Raw genomic sequence first — 19874 nt, forward strand, 5'->3', positions numbered from 1 at the left:
CTGATCCTCTCAGAAGTTCATTCTCGAGTTTTAAATAAGGTGCTCAACCTGTCTTTGAGCACCAGAGGGTGCTCCTGCATTTGCAAAGAAGTGGATCTCTCTGGCGATGTATTCCAGAGAGCCTGTTGCATGTTCTTTGTTTGCATGGGATTTTTCAATAATTTTGACTACCTTAATTATTAAAAAAAAATAAATAAATCGCACTTTTTCTGCAGACTATTCTGACACACTTGGAAGGAGAGCCACTTGTAAGAGAGGCCTACACATGGGAAGGGGGGAGATGTGGGCATGCATGCCTGGGGTTGTGTACCTGTTCTTCCACATGAACATGTGCACATTTAAGTATGATTCCTCACTAAACTTAGTATACCTCCTATTTTTATATTTTCTGTGTATTCTTTCTATTACTGTAGTGTCTAGGAGCAGGACTGTATTATGCTATATATTTTCTAGTTATATAAGAGCAATGCTGTCCATGCCTTGTCTGATGTTCTCTGGTATGGTACACTTTTTGATAACTGAACCACGGCCTTTAAGTCTGAACGTTCCCAAATCACTGGGGAGGAGGAGGGAAGGTGTGGTCTGGATCCAGTCCTTGCAGCTACTGACATTCTGGACTAGCAGTGGTTCCTGGTGGCAACTACAGAGGCAGTGGGCTGGGCAGCATCAGCAGCCCTTTCTGACTTCTTCCACAGGTATCTGGTTCCTGTGCTGCAATGAAGGGTCTGCAGAAGCAGGAAATGAGGGTGAACTAACCGAGCTGCCTCTGCCATGTTTTCAGCAAAACCAAGGGGGATTTACAATGCCTAAATAGCATGGATATTTTAGCTGTTAAATCTTGCTATCCTTCTGTAAAAGGAATGATAATGATTGTTCCCATTTTACAAATGGATAAAGTGGGAAGTATAGCCTCCTTTTAAAAAAAAAGTGCTGAACATCAAATGTAGTAATGCAGGGGGCAGCTGTGAAGGTGGAACTAAGCAACTTGACCAAAACTGTGTGTGGGATTGGAATCTCTTAGTCACTGTCTGCATCCAGCAGAGACCTTTGCATCTCTGGGGAATAACAGTCTGCTCAAAACTGTGATGAGAGAAGTCCTATGCTCTGGGAGAGAAATCAATCCTTGAATTGTAGAACAAATCTTCATAAGATGAACCTGTAAAAGACCATTAAGATTGGGAGAGTTTAAGAACATGATACTTTGCTTCCTCTACCCCACAGAAGTTTTTAATTTTTGACAAGTTTACTAATGGGAAGTTGCTGAACAGCTTTTATCACGAGAACTTCTGTTCACATGTAACTTGTCATTAGTCTGACTTCAGAATAAAGGTTATATGACCACGACATCTGTGCTAGCTGAAATCTGGATTTAGTCCACCTACCTTACAATTAATATTTGACACAATCTGAGAAAAAACAGTATTTCAATGTCAACGTTTGGTTAAACAGTAGTGCAGACAAAATGCTTGCTTTAAGTGCCCACAGTAGTGAATAAGAAAGGTGTTGGCAGAGTTGTTTGTCTACTTCATAGGATCGTAAATTGTTACTTGACTGTTACAAGCTCTGACTGTTTGAGGCAGATGCAGCATGTGTGGTCTTTAGAGCATTCGCACAGAATCCTGGGTGCTAATGCTCACAGTATCGGCGGGCTGAAGGACCCTCTATCCCTTAGCTGTGATTCCAAGGCAACCAACTGGTTCTCATTAAAAATGCTTTTCAAAAGATTATTATGAGCCGAGATAATCTGAAGATGCTGTAGGCATTACACTACTTTGAAGTGCTGTTGACAGCTTTGGTTCAGGATTTGTAGGTGTTTCCTTTCAAACCTCTACTTCCAGCTGCTCATAGCTTTCTGAAATTTTAACCATTCTGCTTGAAATTTTCCAGACAGATTCTACTGGAGGTTGAAAATTTAATGGCAGACTTGAATAAGAATGCATGGGGGAAAAAAATGAAAACATTTCAGAATCCTAATTTAAAAAATTAGTAAATTCAGTGTTCCTCTGAAGAGCTTTAGTTCTGAAAAGTTTGGAAATTGAAAGCTGAAAATTTGCCAGAGGAATGGTCTCTGTAAAAGAAGACTACCTTTGAGTATTGCCATCAACTTTAATGTTGGGCCAAGTTAAAAATGTTTTTCCTGTAAGTACAATATAGGTTGGATCTTGTAATGGGATGTGCACTGGTACATATAGATGCACAAGCTCATTGTATGTGTATCCCTGTTCCCCTTTCTGGGATCACATGCAGACACTAACCTTATAGTTCAGACAGACACCCAGCATTCAGCAGCTGACCATGGCCCTGTTAGTTCTGCCACTACTGACTGATTAGGTGCAAATAAACTTTATGCTCAAATGTAATTATGTGAGATGACTTGTGTTATAAATGTTGTTCTGAGTCAGGGAACAGCTCTGCTTTCACTAAAATCAGTCAGACTCTTCTTGAGTTAGTGGAGGCAGATAGGCATATGTAGAGCACTACTGACTACTCTTAGAGGAATTAGGTGTGATCATGTAGTTAAGAGTACAATAGTGTAACTTAGATCTGCAGCTCTATAAACATGCATTAAATGGGGACATATTCCCCTAAAGACAAGGTTTAGCTGGTCTTCTAAAGGTATACCTTTCTTCACAGAGCAGTGAATAGCAGTATGGCATCCTTCATGTGTTTTAGAGAAATTTTGTTCCACAATTACAAAAATAACATGAATCCTGTAACAAAGAACTATAACAGGTAATTGCAGAGGATTGGAGTTAATGGTTGAGGATTTGAATTCTTGATTCTCTTATATGAGAGACCAGGAAAAAAAAGAATAGGTTACGCTAATCATGCCTACGCGCTTCATAGGAAGCTTACAGAATTTACATAATATAGTAGTAAAGGATTTTCTGCTTAGTAAATTGACAGAACGGCAAGATAATTTTGCTGATGTGAGGTGGGATTGCAGATTCCTAAATCTGAGAAGAAAATCTGGGGCCTTCAGCCTTTTAGAGCTGTGTTCATCACAACCCCTGCGCATATGGGGATGGTTTACTGAACTGAGATCCCAGTTGAAGAGGAAGACTCACTTGGTTAGTGCTACAGAGACAGAAGTATCCCCATGTTACTTGGCAACAGATGGTCCAGGCAGCAATAGCCATATGAACATCCATAGTCCAAAAGGCATCTGAGAAGCCTAGGTACCAGTAATGTTGGGAGTCGGATAACCATGGATCTAAAGGATGCAGCACCTATTTGCAGGAAGGTAAATGTAAATGCAGTCGAGTATTTTGACTTACTTAATAGATTTCCAAAGGTGATTAAGAATTTTAATGATTTAACCAATACTTAATTAGTTTAAAATAGTTGTCTAGAATTTGTATGAAATTTTCAATAGGCAGGATTGCTTTCTACAAGGGAAGGATGAAAAAAGACAGTTACAAAATTCACCAGTGAGCTTCTGAATATGAGGTTTAGATTGAGAATCATCTGTAGTCAAGACATTGTCATGGAAATTGCAGTTGCCCCGTGTTTCTTCATTTGACAGGTGATCTTTTGATTTTACTTTTTGACTAAAGACAAGCCTGTTGAGAAAGTGGTGGGATGTCCAGCAGCAGCGAGGGGGCTGCAAAATTGGAGTTCCAAAAATTATACCAGCTCATGTGTCAGAAACATGAATAGAAGAGGAGGAGGAGGAAAATGAGCTTTAAGAGACAGACCTAATTGAGTGCTCTGTCTTCACAGTGTTGTGGATTTAAGTTTTGCCTGAAAATATCCTGTATTACAGGAACTGTGAAGGTAGAAGATGGGTTGAATAACACAATGTGCACTTCTGAGGATTCATTTCGGGATTTAAGATGCGTTACAATGCTGAAAATTAGAGCACTTTCTGCCACTCAGAATGTTATTTGTTAAATACCACCAGTATGTGTGAAGTCTCTTGTTTCTGTCTTGCAAAATTGTCACTAACATTTAATAGCTTAGCTACTTCTGTGCTTCTTTTCCTTTCCCTTTTCTTTCACAAATGGAGATTCTTCTTTTAAAGAATGATTGATGATGGAAAATTACTTGTAGTGTGCAAATATAATTTTTCATACAGCTTCTTTCAGCCTGTTTGCCCCAGAAAACCAAAGTTTGTGTGATCACAGTCTGTTGGTGTGTATCTGACCACTAAGTTTTCCCCCTGGGAAGTTTGAAATTTATTGTCAGATTTCAGTCAGATTTGGCAGAGGGATAATGATGTTCCTCCAGGTTTCACAAGAATGGGGAGGGGGAAGAAACCCTTTAAGACATCTTTAAAGAAAGAGTTCAGTGTGAGTTCAACCCTAGTTAGACATCAGAGAATCCAGGTGGGTATGAGCCTTTATGAAATGCCTGAGCTGAAGAAAGGCTGTGGTCAAAACAGTCAGGGATGAGAAACATGAGTATAGAGAACGAGGCCTCATTGTTTCTTGTGCTTGCAGAAGCACTTGTCATTCAGTAATGACAAGTAGTCCTAAATAAAGGCAGAGAATAGTGGTTTGGAAGTTTATTTGCTTAAGATTGTTGCCTATTGTAAACATACTGTCCTTTTTGTTCTGTCAGGCTGAAGGGCATACAGTGTGTGGAAACTACAAATGCAGACATGTTTGATGAAAAAGCAAGTGCTTTGCACTGTGATGAAGTGACACCATCCATTTTGCTAACCGTTCCTTTGCTCTCAGACACATCTCACTGTAGCAGTCCAGGCATAGATTGTGCAAGATGAAGTTAAGCTGTCTGTTTTGTATAAGCTAGAATTGCTTTACAGCTTTTATAATACAAGCATCGCTTTTGTTTATTAGTGCCCAGAGTGGCCAGCCCTCCCAGAATAAGGATTTTGTTACAGCTGGAGAAAAGGACACACAAAAAGTTAAGTTGACTTGTCTGAGATTGCACAGAAGTCCATGAAGAGCTTGACATGTCCCATTTGATGTCTTGACTTTTTATGTAACATTTTTGTAGAGATTCCAATTGTTTTAAGTGTTTTTTAAGCTTTTCCTTTTTCAGCTTTATAGATTTATCTGCAGGGGACTGTCACATTTAAGATATCCTTACATGAAAGAAAAGCACTCCTAACCCACTGGTTGAGACCATCTTTAAAGCTAATTGAAGTTACTTTTTTTGTCTGGTGTTCTGAATTCGCGAGCACTCGGTGCTACTTGGAAAGCTGGGCATACTGCTGGGCCTGCAGGGCCCTGGACAGATGCACCTAAAAGCATTCAGGTGAAAATAAAGCAAAGCTAGCTGGATGTTAGAATGGGAGAACAGGAAAGCTGGTAAGTGAATCATTTAAAGCAATCAAAGTATTTCTGGGGCTCTTAAGAAAGCCGGTGGTACTGTGACAACGCTTGTATCTGTGGCCTGCTGGGGGAGTATAAGACTGTGAGTAGCTGCCTTTGAGGAAGGTGGAGATGGATTCGGCTGAAATTCGTGACTCTTGCTCCTTAGACTAGGAGTTCATCAGTGACTTTCTTTTCATTTGTGCTGAAGTCCTCTTCAGAACTAGGAAGTAGAGTTAAATCTGAAGTGGTGATTGTTCTGGAAGATGCGTAATCAGTGATTTATGAGCTTTGAGGAACTGTTTCAAATAATTCATAACACGAGTTAGATACCTGCTGTTAGAGGTTGATCATACATCTACAACAACAACTTCTGGACCTGCTTCTGAGAATAACATTCATGATGAGGGCAGCTGGTCAGGTTCTCCACTTAAGCCCACTGCCTGAAGAGCATGAGGCCAATGTCTGACTAAGGAATGCACCAACGCATACAGCAATAGTTATTTTTTTTGTAGAACCTACAAGGAGAAAGGTACCTATTGACTGGCCATTTCAACAAATTATATTTTTTGCCAAAGGGAGTGGTTGGCAAACTTGCATAAATTTGTGATTTTTTTCCTCTTTTTTTTCTAAGAGCATAAGGTAAGTACATGTTAATGCATAAGCAAACTACCTGATGTTGGAGTCAGTCAGCCTCATGATACCTTCACCTGAAAAATTTTAAAATAATTTGTGTCCTTGTCCTTTGATACCATCTCATTTTTTATAAAAATATTCTTGTTCTTCCAAAGTATTTTTGAGTGCCACCAACCTGGTTTGGGGAGGGGGGGGGGGGGGGCGGCAGGTTGTGAAAGAAATGTTTCTCTTAAAATTATTGCCAGATTTTTAGGAAGTTTCAGGGCAATTTTTCCAGAAATTTTGTTTGTGTGTGTGTATTAGGAGAAATACCCATTCAATGTGAGAATAGTTCCTGTCTGCTGGTCCATCCTGTTCCCAGTACTTTTCATAGAAACAGCTTGATTCTTAAGATCAGTGCTTGACTGCAGGTTTTCCCTGTGACAGCACAGAGTTTTACATAATATAGAATACAGATATCAAGATGGATCCTTTTGCCTCTGGTTCAGCCTTTACTGAGGTTTGTGCAGTCTTTTTATTGCTTCACTGGGAGTTGATTCAGGTCCTTTGATTCTTTTTCTCTCTGGTCTGATTTCAGAGTCACTGAGTCACAGAGAAAATCGAAGGAGCAGCAGACATGAAGCTGCCCACTTAAAATGTAGCAATACTCTTCGTGACTCCGAAACTTGTAAATACACAGGCAACAGGCTGTGTGCATGTTGAAGTTCCTGATAGCATGTATAAGCCTCATAAAGACCAGATTGCTAATAGCATGTAAAGATGCACTTTCTAGATACCTCAGGGCTTTTCTGATTTTAAAAAATATTTTGATACCACTTCATGTGAAGTTTTGAATAGTAAGCTGAAAGTGTTATGATACGTTGCAGGCTGATAACTAGTTTAAGCAAGGTAGTTGTTTCCAGTCAATTACAAATCACAGAGATGGGATAGAATTATCTGTATAATGGAAAAAAGAAAGTCATATGAAAGGCAGGATCTTAGTAAAACTATGTTGCCCATATAATAGTGGGCAGAATCATCTAAATTGCCCTTCCATTAGACTGTGATAAGTCTGAGAATGCATATGAGCAGCAGAAAAAAAAATCCATAGCTCCTGATTCCCTGTGTACTCCATTGTAGGAGAAACTCTGGGATGAAATTTCAAGTTTACTATAGTAAAATAAGTGTGGCAGTCAGGAGGCAACTTGAAGCTGGGAAAACCAAATCCAGATTATGTTCTGCGTGGTTCAGACCAGAGGGATAAAATTGTTTCTCCACCTTCCCATGCAAGTTCCTTAGTCCCTGAGCTGCTGTTCTACCACTGTTACTTCTCATGAAAACCTTTGGAAGATCTGCTTTTGTTTTACTGCAAAACAGAGACCGTTTGGAAGCCTCAAAGGTTTACAGGACAAGAGATCATTTCCTGTCCAGCTTGCTAAGCATTCTGCTTTCTTGTTATGAGCTTCCTCGGCAGCGATGTTGCAAACAAACTGCCTCCCTCTACAGCAGAGGTTTTTGTGAGCACAGTTCTTTAGTAAATGCTTGGATTTAGGTTCTAGAACTTAGTCCCATGCTAGCTAAGAATGACTGCTTCCCCCATCACTTTCAGAACTACGTACAAAATTTAATTTTTTTAATTCAGCTGTACTTCCATAAATGTTTCTCGTGCACAGAGCCATCCTACTGCATATTCACACATACTAAGATAAACAAAAAAGCGTAAGCTAGCAAAACCTACACATGCATCCAAATGTTTTTCCGTGCAGCTTGTTAAAGGAGGAAGAAAGAAAAAGATTATTCTTTCCATATTCACAGTACATGAACTCTTGACATCACTGATTTCAGTGGCCCTCGATTTTACCATGGAAAGGGACTGTAAAAATTGAGCTAACGACAGCTACTCTAAAAGTATCAGTATGTAAATATAAAGTGCCAGTCTGGGTTTTTTAATGCTGGTAATTTTTCCACTGATATGAAAAGTTATGAGAAATTATTTCTCCCCCATTAGGTATTGCTTGGTTAATTGTGTAGTCATGAGAGCACAGTGTGTGTTTTTAATGAGGGTACAGTACAGAAATGAACGGAAACTAATGTTTCAAAGCAAGAATTTTCTGAGTTATAATGTATTTATAGATTAATTTGATTTGTTATTACTTGAGCTGTTCACAGTGATGTGATTTCACTAGTGACTAACGTGTTTCAGCCATTTCCTGGGGGAATGAAGCGCTGGGGCTTTCTGGTCAAGGGCTGTGAAATCTTCCCATTTCAGGACTCAGTGCTGGTCCAGAGCAGTGTGGTGCATTGAACATGATACCACCTGACAGGTCATAACTGGTCTCTAATCACTCTGCTCTGGAAAATTATTTTCTCTCTGAGTTTCCTTTGTTAGAAGGATGAACAGAAGCCAAGGATGAAACTTAGCATGTCTCCCATAGTACTTTCTCATCTTTGAGACTCCTTCCCACATTGCAGTCTAGGGCACACTAGTGAAAGGGTATGTAAGAAAGTTGTTTGCCGTACCAGTTCCGTTGATTGAGCAGTATATTGATTGAAAGTAAACGTTCAGGAAAGATAATTTCAGGGCTTGAAGACTTCAAATTATATTGCAATCCTTACAATACGTGATGGGAAGTGGACAGGTTTTTGTGGGTGGTTTTTGCCTTCAGAATCCCACTCCTGCATTAAATAAGTAAATAAAAGCCTCATTTCTCATTTTAAAACATGTATATTGAGCTTAATGGGTACTCACTTTCAAAAACTTATTATTTTAAATTGGTTGGTGTTTTTGATGACTTGGAGTGGCAGTTTTACAGTGATGCCTGGCAATGGCTCATCAGAATACGTTCACATTACTCCATGTCATGATTATATTCAGGATTGTCTTCTATCTGTTTTGAGACTATTTGCATGAATCTGCAATAGTAATGTTGCAATCCTGCTGTGTTTTACATTATACTCATTTGGCAGGATTTTCAGTTTGCTTTTAATATTGTATTTCTTCATGTTGCAGTGTGTGCCTCTGAAACGATCTACCTGTTTACAAACATAATCAATTTCCAGTTATTTGTACAGTGTTTCCCACAAGCTCTTAAGTTTTCTTCTGATATTGTTCTCTGCATTTAGAAATATTATGATCATTTTATGTCTGTGAAGCAGAGGAAATTCTAGTTATGGCCCAGGAGAAGCTTTACAGACTTTGATTTGGTCTGTTAGAAAACTGTTAGCTCTCCATATTTTCCAGATACAAAACAATAATTGATTCAAATTTTCCTGCTTACTGACAACATTACTTGGCATTTGAGGGATAGCTCTGCACTGTTTTTCAAGTCTAAGTAGCATTTATTACCTTGCCTTTGCTTACAGTGCTAAAAGAAGATGATAGAGAGTGGTCATTTCTGCCATTTAGCTGAATAAGAAGCAGTGGCCGTCAGAGCTTGCTGAATAACAAACATGAATAGCTCAGACATTGAGTAAGATCTTATAAAATGCATTTCAAGCGGATCTTGAAACCAAGGTTGTGTTAAAAGAAAAAAAGCAGACCAATTCCTCACCAGACAAGACACACAATGTAGTTTCTCACTGTAAACGTGAAGGTGCTGATGACTGATACTGGTGACTAACTGAAAAATCTAATGGTGTTTTCTTTGCTTGTTCACGTAAATACATTACTTCCCCAAGACAAGTAAGCATTTGGAAGTTTTGGAATTTTTGCTTAAATGAAAATTAGTAGCTTCTCTGCCAACTGCTACCTAGAAAATATATTTGAAAGTGGTGCTATAGTATGAAATACATAACACGAAGTAATGCAATTATATATGTTTTCATGTTATGAGGAGGCATTGATTAAGGATGGTACATCTTTTTTTATTTCATACGTCACTAGTCAACTTCTAGAGGTAGTACTCTAGAAACAGGACTATTTTTTCTTTTTAGACAACCACTTTGGTAGAGAACTGCTTCTTTGTAACATCCATCCTTGACAAGATGATGGTCAAATTAATCAATCAAATGTTTTGTCTTGTCTTCCAGCAGTATGAGTGTGTTTAAGATGAAGGCTGAAATCGGTCATTTATTATTGTCTATGAATGCTTATTATTGCTTCCTGCCAATGACATGCCTATATAGGAAAATTAAGGTGTAAGTTTTGACATAAGAAAGAGTTTGTTCTGGCTTACATGTCTCCAGAATGATGGCAGTAGCAATGAAAACACAAGCATATTCTAGCTTAAGGGCCAGAAACCTGGCTAAGTCCCTAGGGAGTTTTAGTGCTGGATGCTGCTCCTAAAACACGAGTTAAAGTATTGTCAAAGGCTGCAGTGTGTAGTGTAGAGATAACACAGAACTTAAAGTAGCTCATGTAAATACGGCTTGCAGTGCTGTACAGACTTCTACAGTTAGAAATTAAAGCTTTGCATCCTTCACAGAGCGCTGTGCTGTCCCCACTGCTAAGTCCTTCTGTGATACAATCGTATCTTCGTTTTGCAGTGTAGGGGTACCATAAGGGCTGACAGGAGGGTGGGGCACTTGCCACGATGCTGTTAACTGAACAGGTACAATTCTGTAAAATTCTGAAATTGTTCTTCATTATCTCATTCTTTCCTGCTGCTGCTTGTGTTAGGACTTCAACCTGCAAAAGCACTTAGTCCTAAGTCAGTTTTAAGCTGAAGATGCTTAAAGAAAAAAATGCATTGACAGCAAAAGCAAGATCACTGTTGTTGTTTTTTTGGTTTTTTTTTTTGGTTTTTTTTTGTTTTTTTTTTGTTTGGTTTAATGTTTTTTTTAGATGTGTGTATGTCTATAGGCTTGCACTCACTAGGAAAATGATTATGATTCTTTTCCTGCTGGTGTTCCAGAATAGTCATGAAACCCCACGGGAACTCTCTGTCCTGTTGCTTATTGAGCAGTCTTTGAAACAGCTGAAATGCTGCTGTTTTCTAAAATCTGAAGGACTAAAAAGGCCTACGTGGCTTCAACTTGAACTCCCAGTGGTACCTAAATGTTTAAGATGTATAAGAAGAGTACAGATACATGTAAAGGAATGGAAGCCTGTGACAAGACCATGCTTACCCTCAGGGAGCAGCAATCAGATTCAGAGGAGGTGTGGAAAATAAAAGTTTAGAGCTCTGTCTAACAGCTATCAAATAACTGATATTGCAGCATCAGTAGCTAACAAACATATACTGCTAAGAGGTGTTAGAGCTGCATGTCCACATGCATTGCATCACCTTTGTGCTTACTTTTCTGTAGGAAGTTATCCTCTGAAGGATGAGGAGTGGAGAGAAGCTATGCATGTAGCTAGTTTTAGAATTATTGCAGTCTAGCTTTCTTGTCACACTCCTTAGGGGCAGAAAATGAGTTGTAAATGAGATTGGGCTATTTATGCTGTATGTAAATTTCAGGAAGTTAAGTAGTGAATCAAACTAATATCCTTAACTTGAATATGTTTATCTCATCATCAACAGGAGTTCAGATATGACTGCTCAGGAAGAGGAAAGTGTTTTCTTGTAGGATGTGTAGAAAATGTGTTAAGATTGTATAATTTAGTTGTGAGCAAACACATTTTTAACAAATGAAAATAAATCAAATATTTTCACAAAGTTGAGAAGTCTAACAACAACTTCTACAACAGTCCATGTTTCATGACTGATCAAATCAGAATAAGTTTTAAGATTGCCTGGAAAACTGTCATGCTGTTTCCATCATACTTAAAAGATGATAGCTAACAAGTGAAGAGATGTCACCAGCTCTGGTAAGCAGAAGATGATATGCAGAGTGTACAAGTGCATTTACTAGTGATGTTTTTACTCTTCTGATAACAAATGCAAGGAATTTTTTTATTTGTGTGTTTTTACATATAAACCATGTATGCTTTCTGTAATAGTCCTTTTCCCCTCTTTTCTTTTTCAAGAGTCAAGATGACAGATTTGCTTTCACTGCTGAATGGTATGACCCAAATGCTTCACTCTTTCGGCGTTATGAACTTCTGTATTATCCAAAAGATGGATCAGTTGAAATGGTAAGAATAAAAGAAAAAAAAATCTGTTGTCATAAGTGTAATGTCCAATTAAACAGTTTGTAGAATGGCAAGCCACTGCCTATGCCTGTTAATTTTCCAGGTAAGGAAAATGTAATTTAAGACATATCTTGCTCTGTTTCTAAAACTAAAAGAAAGGCAAAAATACAAGTTCACAGTAAAGCATGTGGAAGAGCTTCCACATTTATGGTTTGTTTGGTTGTTTTTTTTCTTAAAGCTTGCTTTGGTGTGGAGAGATGCGTTTTCACAAATTTGTTTTCATTCAATGTTTACTTGGGTTTCAGAAGTGAAACTGAGCAACACTGACCTACTGCTTGAGAAACATAAATTGAAGCTGATTCCAGACAGGGGAATAAGCTTCAGCAGGAATTCCAGAAGTCTCTGAAGAGTAAAATGTAAAGGAGTCTTATCAAAGTAGAGGAAATGGTAAATTGCTCTTAATTGGCTTTTAATGAAAGGAAGGATGTTTCAAACAGTAGAATCTAAATTTTTCCATCAGTGGTGCTTGCACAGATCTTTCTGACTTGTGGTTCATACAACTAATCCCCATTGCTTATTCATAGCAGGTTAAAACAAGCATTTTGCAGTAGGATGCATATGTATAAAAATGTAATGTGTACTGTAAAGATAATCCTAATAAACGAACCAATACTTTGTGCTTCCTTTTAGGAATAAGTGAATGTTTTGGACTAGTCTTTTCTGGTTTTTAATGAGACCTAAGTGTCTGAGAATAGCCTAGATTTGGATATTCACGTTTAGTAGTTTCATTATCAAATTTTAGTTTTCCTGCTATGAATATCAAATGCAGAAATAAGAAAGCTAGTGGAATCTGCCTTTTCTTACCCAAACTACTGCTCACTGAAACCATGGTACCCACCTGTGTGAGGAGACGCACTTTGCACTTTTTACTGATAGTCTCTTTAAACAAACTCTGTCATGATGTTGTCCCTTTTAAGTTAGTTCTTTGTATGATGTCTGTGTGTGCACAGTTGTCAAAATGTGATGAATTTTATTTTTTATTTCCCAGAGACAGTTTAGCTAATCAGTCAGGAGCTGTAATAATCTTCCTACACAACCATGTGTAGGCTGGCAAAATCGTTGTTCATTTCACCTAGACGTCTCAAAACCAAGAGCTTTCAAGGTGTTCTTGAGTTTCTTAATGCATTCAGCATCAAATACGTATGGTTTGGTAGACTTCTGCATTTTGCTAGTGTGCTCTTAGGTTAAGATAGTATGGTGTGTACACAGTCATGAGTGTATATGGAATGCGTGTGATCAGGACATGAGTTAAGAAAAGCAAAAATGCATGTAACACCTCTAGAAAGAGTATCTCAAAATCACTATTGGAGCTGAGTTTGTAGACAGAGATTAAATATAGAATTCTCTTCTGGATTTTATTTTTTTTAATTTCTGTAGAATTTGGTGCTTCTTTATTACTGCCTAATTCTTCTGCATCTTTTGGTATCTTCCTGAGGAGATGACAGCTTGCTCTTACCTCTAATGTATTTGAGGAGAAGGGAGGTAATGGATATGAGCCAGCTTCTCCCTGCTTGTGAGAAAGATGTTTCATTCCCTTTCCCATCTCCGTGACAATAGTTCTCCTTTATCACACACCTCAGCTGAGGGTGGAGCAGAGCTGTTGAAGGCTTGCGTTATGTGAAGTCCTCAGCAATCCTTTGCTTTCTCAGTCCTTCGTGTCTTTGTTCCTGTGAAGAAAAATGACAGCGGGAATAATGAGACAAGTTTCCAGCTTGCTTTCCAGCTAGAAGAAGACAACATAGGTTTTTGTCCAAGGACAGCAAGCAGCTCTTATGATCAGACTGGATCTCTTGACAAAGAGATGCCCATTCTCTGAATTTTCCATAGTTAATAATTCTCATGGGGAATTCTTAAAGCCTGAACAACTTTTCTTTCTACAGGAGATTTCCTAAAAAGAGAGAAGAAATCTTTAAAAAGGACAGATTCTTGGCAGAGAACTATTTTGTTTTGGGTAATTTACTTTTACCTGTACGTGGGCAGGAGGGGATCAGTCCAAACAGTCTTACATTTCTTCTGCTGTGGCTTATCATTCACTTTATAAAAAGGTCTTTTAAACAGATCCAAAATTCCATTCTAAACAAGAATTCTTTAACACAGGTAGATGCCTACCCCCCACCTTTATCTTCTGCTTGAGAAGAGAGAAACAGCTTGGTGCCTTTCTAGCAACTGCTAGTGAAATAACCAAGGAAATGTTCAGATTTTTAGTCAAGATATTGAAGAATTTGAATATGGTCAAGACAGTTAATACGCTTCCTGGCAAAGTCCAGGAAAAAAAACCCAAACAAATAGCTGAATTCAAGTGATTTTTTTTTTTTTTTTTCCAGCATGTTGTCATTTCATTCCCTACCGCACTTGAATAGAGGACACTTAGTAGGAGCACATATGAGGGGCTATAGACATTTCAGCATAGAAGGATTCTTCCTTATAATCCTGCCTCAGCAGAAGGAAGTATCAAAATAGTTTATATTCTCTGATCAGCAAAGTTTTGGCTATTCTGGAAAAACTTACAATTCTTCTAGGCTTCTAACAGAAGAGAATTTCAGAATATGGAGGAGTTGTAATTTTGCTCTTAATTCCCTCCCCCCTCAAATTTGTGGGAATAATGTTCTTTCTTTTAATGCTATTCTAGTCTATATACCACTGCAATGAGGACAGTACATGTAATTCAAGACAGAGAAGGGGAAGTTTGCCGAGGAGGACAAAACTCTTCCTTTCATAGGATTCCATTTCCCCAGGAAACTGAAGGCATCTATAATATCTACATGCAGTGAAGAAACTGTTCAGCAGGTTGCCTTTTGTGCTTTGCCAGCCCACCCAGAAAACTACACATTAACATCTTGCTTCTTGCTTGGAATGATGATATATAGCTGAATTTTCTTGACAGGCTTTTGAGCTTGCAGCTCTAGGCAGTGAGAATGTCTCAACCTAGTGTTGCAATCATCCATCCGTCCCTAATTCTGAGTCTTATGCAGTCAAATAAAGCGTAGTATCACTGGAACGATGCCCTGAAGAGGAGACCTGCCACAGTGTGTATCTTGATCATTCCTGGTATGAGCCATTGGTCTGTGAAACAGCATAGATCTGCTACGGGGAACTCTCAGTGAGACTGGGCAGAGGTATCCACTAGGCACCTGAACCATTTATCACAGCTTGAATTAGCACAAGCAAATGATAAAATAAAAAATGCGAAGATAGCTGTCAGCCTGAGACTATTTAAATGGAATAAATTTATAATTGTGGTTTAGTTATCCAAGCTCTCCTGGTACACTTGTAAGTTCAAAAGGTTAGGAATTAAATCAATTTAGTGATCAGATTCAATCCCACAGTACTATGGAAATTTCTGAAGGTGGAGTAAAAATTATATTGAGTTTGCCTACGGCTTAAATCTCTTGCTATGGTAGATTTTAATCTTCTTTTCTCTGCAGTATGATGTGAAGAACCGTCGCACCTTTCTGAAGCGCACCAAGTATGAGAGCTTACACCTTGAGGATTTATTTGTGGGCAACAAAATTACTGTTTTTTCCCGTCATCTGTCCTTAGTGGACTATGGGGATCAATATACAGCCCGCAAGCTGGGGAGCCGCAAAGAGAGGTAAGAAATCACTTTTTTTAAAGTCTTCCTCTGTGGTTGGGATTTCAAAGTAGTTGTTCTTTGCTGGAAATGAGGCAATTTTTCTGCTCTATGGGGAGAGGAAGAGATAGCTGCAAGCTTGCATGCAGTTTCAAGTGATCTGGCATACTGATAGCTGGAGAGAAGTAAAGTGGCCCTGCTTGTGGCCAAACCCATTGCTACGTGATAATCTTCAAGGCCAGCTTCTCCATGGTATCAGCTGCTGCCTCCTCTAGGTCTCTTGGGAGAGAAGAGGGGGAGGAGGAAAACAGGGGGTCCTGTTCAGCTTTGTTACTCCCCCAGGACAGGCAGCAGTAGGATTCTTGTGATATATGGATTCTCTTGTGGCAGAATTGATATGGTAACCCTGATGTGTGCTGGGCTCAAAAGGCCTGGATCTTGAAAAACTAGTACCTGTCTCTCTGGGATCTGTGCAAAACCCTCGTGCCTTACCAATCAGATCTACGCTGTGTTAGTAGTAGTAACTGAAAACAGTAGGAACAGGAGTGACAGAGGCCCATTCCCGTTCTCCATTGTTTTTCTCACTATGGAGGATTTTTTCTGTGAATTTTTTCAGCACCTCCTAAACTCTGTGTGCATGAGGACAGGAAGTATAAAGTAAGAATGTCAATAAAACCTATAGGCTTGTTTGTTAAGACAAATTTCATTTATAATGGATCAAGATAAGACTCATAATCTCTTTTTGGTTGAAAGACTTGCTTTGCAAAAGACTGTAAGAGCCCATCCAAGAAAAAAAATATCAGGAGAGACTTCAAATGACAGATTAATTTACAAGGAATTTAAATCTGGTTTGACTGCAGTGCAGGTAATCTCTGAATTTGCAAATTAATAAATTTTGATAATTTGCTCCAGCTTTTTTTTAACAGAACACAGAATATTTTCTTAGGCATGATGTTCCAGTAAGCCCTATTCATCTACTTTAATGCTCCCTCCCACTAACTGGGCTTATTTTGAACTCTTTTTGGAGAGTTGTACATAACCAGACATACAGGAAGAGTTGCAAGTTTTAACACACTTCTTTGTCTTAACCTCACAAAAATATCACCATGGAAATGACTGCCATGATATCCTTCCAGAAGGAGTTCTCCAGGTACTTTTTCTCCAAGCTGGTTTTGGGAATGGTGGAAGAGCAGCAAAGGAGGTGGAGAACACCAGAGGACAGCTTCTGTATATGTGGCTACTCTGTCTGTTCCTCAGTGGAACCTTGGGTAGATTACATCTGTCCTGTTTATGTTTTTTATATCAATGTAACTTTTTATAGTTGTGTATTTCCTGCTCTGCCTAAACTAGCATAAGCCCTGGTGCTGATGCAGTTATATCAAGAAAAGGCAGCTTGTGATAAAATGACATTTTCTTCTTCTGGTAAGGGTACTTGCTGTCTATACAGCAATACTATAGTTGTGTCAATGAAGTGGTCCTGGGAGGGGGTGCATTTTTGTACTGCTCTACAAAAGGAAGAAAGGGAATTTATGACATGTCAGCTGTTTGGAAAACATTTTAGGAATGTTGGCTGAAAGATAACATAGATAGGCAAGTGGTGGTACATATTCAGAATAGCCCAAAGGAACATAGTGAAAGGTGTCTTAAATAGGCAAGGGATCCTCAAAATCCAGTTTCTTCACAGAAGCTTTCACTGGGTAAACAGGGTCATATTAAAACAGTCCTTGGGCAAAACAGTTGCATATGAGGTATTTGTCTTTTTGGCCTGTTCCTAGCAGGTTTTACAGCAGCTTTTAGTTAGATAGATATAGTAAGATTTCTGCAATATGTGATAACTCCAAAAATAATCTGTAGTTGGAATTCTATTAATATTTTTAAGGATGTTGTATGAGGCAGAATGTTTCCCCATCTTTGTCTTGCCTTTGTGCTCTGCGGGACTATCAGCTGTTCAGTTTGACTTTGGAAATATGTTCTTTGGTCACTGAATATGTATGCGGACAGGCTCAGCAAAGGCCATTGAGGGTCACTGAGGAATGTTTATAAAAAAACTTGTATGTTTTGATTTAGGCACATTTGTTTTTGTCAGTAAAGCAAGTGAATGTAACCCCAGGTACATGAGGTACAAAACAGATGTATAAAACGAGGCTGGATTTGCACACGACCTTTCTGGAATTAGGCTAAAATTATTAAGACAGTTCTATGGAGTTTCAATTTCTACGCCTACTTTGCTTAAGTCTTGGGTCAATTTTTAAATACGGCCATATTTGAGTGTTCTTCCCTGCTCCCCTCCCAGTGTATCATAAGGAAACCATCACAAACAGTGACTAAAATGGGTAAGTAAGCATGCCCTTACTTAGGGGGTACCACATAAGGAATCACTGGCATGCGACAGGAATTTTTGTTTCTGTCATCTTTCACTTGTGATCCTGGGTGGTTGTAACCTCAGGTAAAATCTATCTGACTAGTGTGTCCTGTCTAAGTAGACTATACTCACGAGTCAGTTAATATCATTGGTTTTGAAAATGGTGTTAGAAAGCTTGTGTCTCAACCAGAAGTATTTGAATTCTTTTTTGATTGGGATATGTTATTCTTATGCTTCTAGTCATTGACATAAACAGTGTTTCTTCCTCTACAAGACATAAGCTACTGTACATGCAAGAGTCCTATTATTAGAAATAAGTAGATCTCAAAAGCATAGCCACAGCATGCTTTGTGCACTGTTTCTTTGATCAGTTCTCATCTTCTGTTGTTTCAGTACTCATTGCGGTACTGCCGTACAGTCCCTCTGAAAATGTAAGCAAATGAGCTTAATTTTCATTCTTTCTCCTTTGTTCCTAGACATAAAGCTGTTTCAAAATGTACTTTGCAGACTGCATCATGTCAAACCACAAAAAATGGATTCCTAATTAAAACTAAAAATAGGGCATGGATCAAAATCCAATCTCGGAAACGGTCTTCAGCTTCCTGAATTATACTTTTCTTATCCTGCATACCTCTGAGAAGCTCACACTGAAATGTTAAAGTGTTAGAGAAGGGATGTTATAAGTGTTGCTCATTGCAGTTTATATAATGTCTTCTAGGTAAATTGCTTCATAATGCAATATTTCATTACATATTAGTAGGAATTACAATTTTACTAGAACACTTGAAATTATGAAAGTAAGGGACATTTCTAGCATTAGCAATCTGACTCAAATAGCCTGTGAAATAACATAGATTCAAAAAAGTATTCCTCAAGGAAATGCAAATGGCACTGGAGATTTCATTCCAGTGGTTTGATCCTTGCTGTTCATGGTAGGTGACAGAGTTGAGAACCTCTTATGCCAGGATGCAGGTCATGCATTCTGTGACCAGGTGGGTACATGTCATCAGTCAAGCACACAGCTCCTCCCCCTCATGTGGTGCACCCTGTCCTATGATAAATAATATCACAAAATGAGGTGGAGCTGTGAAATCCTTGGGGAAGAGGAGAGCAGGCTACAGACTGTAGGCTGGATGGAGTATGCTGGCAAACTGTGTTGAATGTTGGCCAGAGGTCAGCCTTTCCTGATCTGAAGATAGGGCTAAACCAGCTTTAGTTTGCACTGCAATGGACTGAAGCATAGGCTTAGCTGACTACTCTCATGCAGTTTCTGGCTACACCCTTAGACCATCAGTCTTTTTGTTTTTCCCAACGGATCTGGGCCTAAGCTGGTCTGTGTATGTGAGCTTCCTGATGCTTGAGGAAATCTCTGTTTGTTTCTGAGGTCTGAAGGTCATCTACGTCTCTCTCTCAGTTTCAAGTGAAATGTAAAGAGGAAGATTTGAACATATGTCACATTTCCTGTCCTAACACCTCCCTTCCTTTAGATTTGCTGTGAAATAGATAGTCTCTCTGTTCCCGAAAGACAGTCTGTCTGTCAATGTGGGGTCACTTAAGATTCAAAGTAAATGTAGTGGAAGTTCATCCATCTCCCGTAACCTTAGCATATTTGCCCTGGCTAGAATATATTGCTGCTAACCCAAAGGATGCTTTCCATGCTATGCTGGTATATAAAATGAGAAATATCCAATTATTTGCCTTTCATTGAGGGAAGTACTGCAGTAAAAAATTCTATCTTGGGTAGCCTTCGTTATTGTAAAAGATGGAAAGACCTCTTTAGGATTGTCAGAGACATGGAGTTTCTGAGATACAGGGTTGAATAAATCTGTTGATTTGTAAGCTGAGCACATTTGAGGCTGACTCACCACAAGATGAATGCAAATAGAAAATGCCATTTTGCAGAGCTTCTTTTTGTGCTTGTTATTTTTGATTAATAACATGTTTAGTGCTATGGTGTAGTTGGTGCCGTGTAAA

General features: G+C 38.8%; 1 protein-coding gene across 2 annotated transcripts in view; it reads left to right on the forward strand.

The window, feature by feature from the left end:
- Window positions 1-19874, forward strand: part of NME7 (NME/NM23 family member 7) — a 91438-nt gene that overhangs the window by 6202 nt on the left and 65362 nt on the right. The window contains exons 1-3 of one of the 2 annotated variants that reach the window (XM_049824430.1): window positions 10375-10444; window positions 11803-11910; window positions 15393-15559. In XM_049824430.1, the coding sequence (XP_049680387.1) occupies window positions 10427-10444; window positions 11803-11910; window positions 15393-15559 (293 nt within the window). In that variant the 5' untranslated portion in view covers window positions 10375-10426. Of the gene's footprint in view, window positions 1-10374; window positions 10445-11802; window positions 11911-15392; window positions 15560-19874 lie in introns of those variants that run through there. The other variant, XM_049824431.1, reaches the window with a different exon arrangement.

This window comes from Accipiter gentilis, chromosome 21 (genome assembly GCF_929443795.1).
Source record: "Accipiter gentilis chromosome 21, bAccGen1.1, whole genome shotgun sequence".
Lineage (NCBI taxonomy): Eukaryota > Metazoa > Chordata > Aves > Accipitriformes > Accipitridae > Astur > Astur gentilis.